General features: G+C 54.5%; 1 protein-coding gene across 1 annotated transcript in view; it reads right to left on the bottom strand.

The window, feature by feature from the left end:
* The window catches only part of Crabp2 (cellular retinoic acid binding protein 2), a 5,163-nt gene extending 2,954 nt beyond the window's left edge, over nt 1–2,209 (bottom strand). The window contains exon 1 of the mRNA XM_004629728.2: nt 2,016–2,209. Within this exon, the coding sequence (XP_004629785.1) occupies nt 2,016–2,085 (70 nt within the window). The 5' untranslated portion in view covers nt 2,086–2,209. The remainder of the gene's footprint in view (nt 1–2,015) is intronic.
* Nucleotides 2,210–2,280: the final 71 nt, after the last annotated feature.

Genomic DNA, 2,280 nt, shown 5'->3' with positions numbered 1-2,280 from the left:
TTCTCTGCTGTTACTGATCGGGTCCAATCAACTCAGTAGAGAAGATGCACCCTACTTCACCTTCTGGTCAAAGAGGTTACCTGCAAGCCCACCTCATTAACCCATCCTCCCTGTTACAAAAGCAGAATATGCTCTATGGACCATGAACACCAGGCTGACCGATATCCCCCCAAACACCTGAGCATTGCTCACCAGGAGAAAGGTCAGGACAGGAATGAGAAGGGACTGGGGGGCCCAAGAAGGGGTAGCATCAGAGGAGGCCCTCCAGCGAACCCCCTGTCCATGCAAGGGGCCTGGCCTGTTGACCTGGGCTGACTTGGAACAATGTTTGCCTAAAGGATCTGTTTCCAATCTGCTCCCTAGCAGGGCCTGAGAAGGGCACGTGGCTCTGAGAGACCCCGTAGGGAGGACAAACAGCTTCAGCAGATAGCAGGGTTTGGCTTTGGGTCTTACTCTCCAGCTGGGGTCTGGGGATGTGCCAGGCTCTGGCCTCATCCTGGGCAGAAGGGCCAGAATCCAGAGTAGATGGGGGAAGAAGTGGCATCTAGGTTTTCTGAAGGGAAAACCTCTGTCCTCTTGTCTTTAACTTCAGCAAGAAAGACTGACTCAGGGCTGGGCGTGGTGACAAATGGCTAGAATACTACCAGTCTGAAAGAGTGAGACTGCAGAATGGAAAGTTCAAATCCAGACTGGGCAACTTAGTGAGACCATGTCTTAAGATTAAAATAATAGGAGCTGGGGAGATGGCTCAATGGAGTAAGTGCTTCCCTGGCAAGTGCAAGGGCCTGAGTTCAATCCCCAGTTCTGCCAAAATAATAATAATAAAATAAATAAATAACTTTAAAAAGCCTGGAGCTAGGGGTGGTGGTGCACATCTGGAGACCGAGGCAGGTGGATCACTGTGAATTCGAGGCCAGAATTGGCTATATAATGAGTTCAAAGTTAGTCTGGACTGCATGATGAGACCCTGTCTCAAAAAAATTGAAAGAAAGACAGACAGACTGGAGATGACTTGGTAGGAGTGCACTTACCCTTAGGCTCAGGGCCTGGGGTCTCTTCCTACCTGCTGGCCTCTTTAGCCAACACCCATCTCCTCCAGGATTTGTCTCCCTAGCCATCAGATCCTGGCTCTCTTCCCTCCCCTAGACTCCCCACCTCATCCCACACCACAGGACAGCCAGGAGGTGTGGTGGGGAAAGTTGGAAGGGCCTTCAGGGTGGATCCAGCTTTCCCCCTCTTTGACTAGCACACCCAACTGCGCTGCAGCAGCTGGTTTCTGCCTAGAAAAGGGGTGGAGCCCCGGATTTTTGGAAATGGGGATTGGGGTTTCACACAAAGCCATTTGTTGAAATCCAAGAAAGTGATAATTATCCTGAGCGGTTCTAGGACTCTGGAGCTGCTTGCAGTAGGAAAATATTTGTCTCACAGATGGGGGTGGGGTGGAGTGCAGAAACCGAGTGGAAAGTGCAGAAGGGGAAGGAGGGGGGCTTGCCTTGCAGGGGCGCTGGATCACCTTGTAGGAGAAACAGGGCGCACCCGGGTTCTGAACCTGCCCAGGAGATTGGGTTACTGGAAGGGGCAAGGGGCGGGAGATTGGAATGTCTCGGAGGAGCTGGTTTTGGAGGATAAGGACTCAGCCTCCCTGCCTGGATACAAGGTTCGCTGCGCTCTCAGCCTGCAGTTTCTACATGCCGGAGGCCCAGGTTCCCTGGTCCGGGGATGCAGGCGCGTGGCTAACCCCTCCCGAGACCAACCTCGTACTTCTGGTTTCTCCTCGATTAACAGGCTCTGAGTCACCGCTGGACCTGGCACTGGTGGGCGACCCGCCGGAGAGGGCAGATCAGGGTGTCCGCTGGGCCCACGCACGGGACCCAGGCGTCCACCCGCCCCTTTTCCAAGGATGTGAGCGCCCCAGGTTCTGACTCTCAGATTTCAGCCCTCTTTCCGTTCTTGACCTCACCTCCAAAGATTCCAGAGTCCTGTTACCCTTCCCGGGCACTCGAACACCTCCTTACCCAGCACTTTGAGCAAATCCTCAAAGTTTTCCGACCGAATGATCTTCCAGTTGCCAGAGAAGTTGGGCATGGTGATGGAGGGAGGGGAGGTCCCTTTGGACTCCTCTGCTAGAGCTCTGGGCCCCGAGTCTTGTAGTCGAAACAGAGTCTCCTGGTCTGCTGGTGACGCTCAGAAGTCACGACACGGCCAACCCCAAGCTGGCCCAGGCTCCCGCGCTGCAGCCTTTATACCCTGCGCCGCCCCTGCCCGGAAAGAAACGGCCCC

The sequence above is a fragment of the Octodon degus genome, unplaced genomic scaffold, assembly GCF_000260255.1.
Source record: "Octodon degus isolate 3935 unplaced genomic scaffold, OctDeg1.0 scaffold00032, whole genome shotgun sequence".
Taxonomy (NCBI): domain Eukaryota; kingdom Metazoa; phylum Chordata; class Mammalia; order Rodentia; family Octodontidae; genus Octodon; species Octodon degus.
This window is presented reverse-complemented; position numbering and strand designations above follow the sequence as displayed.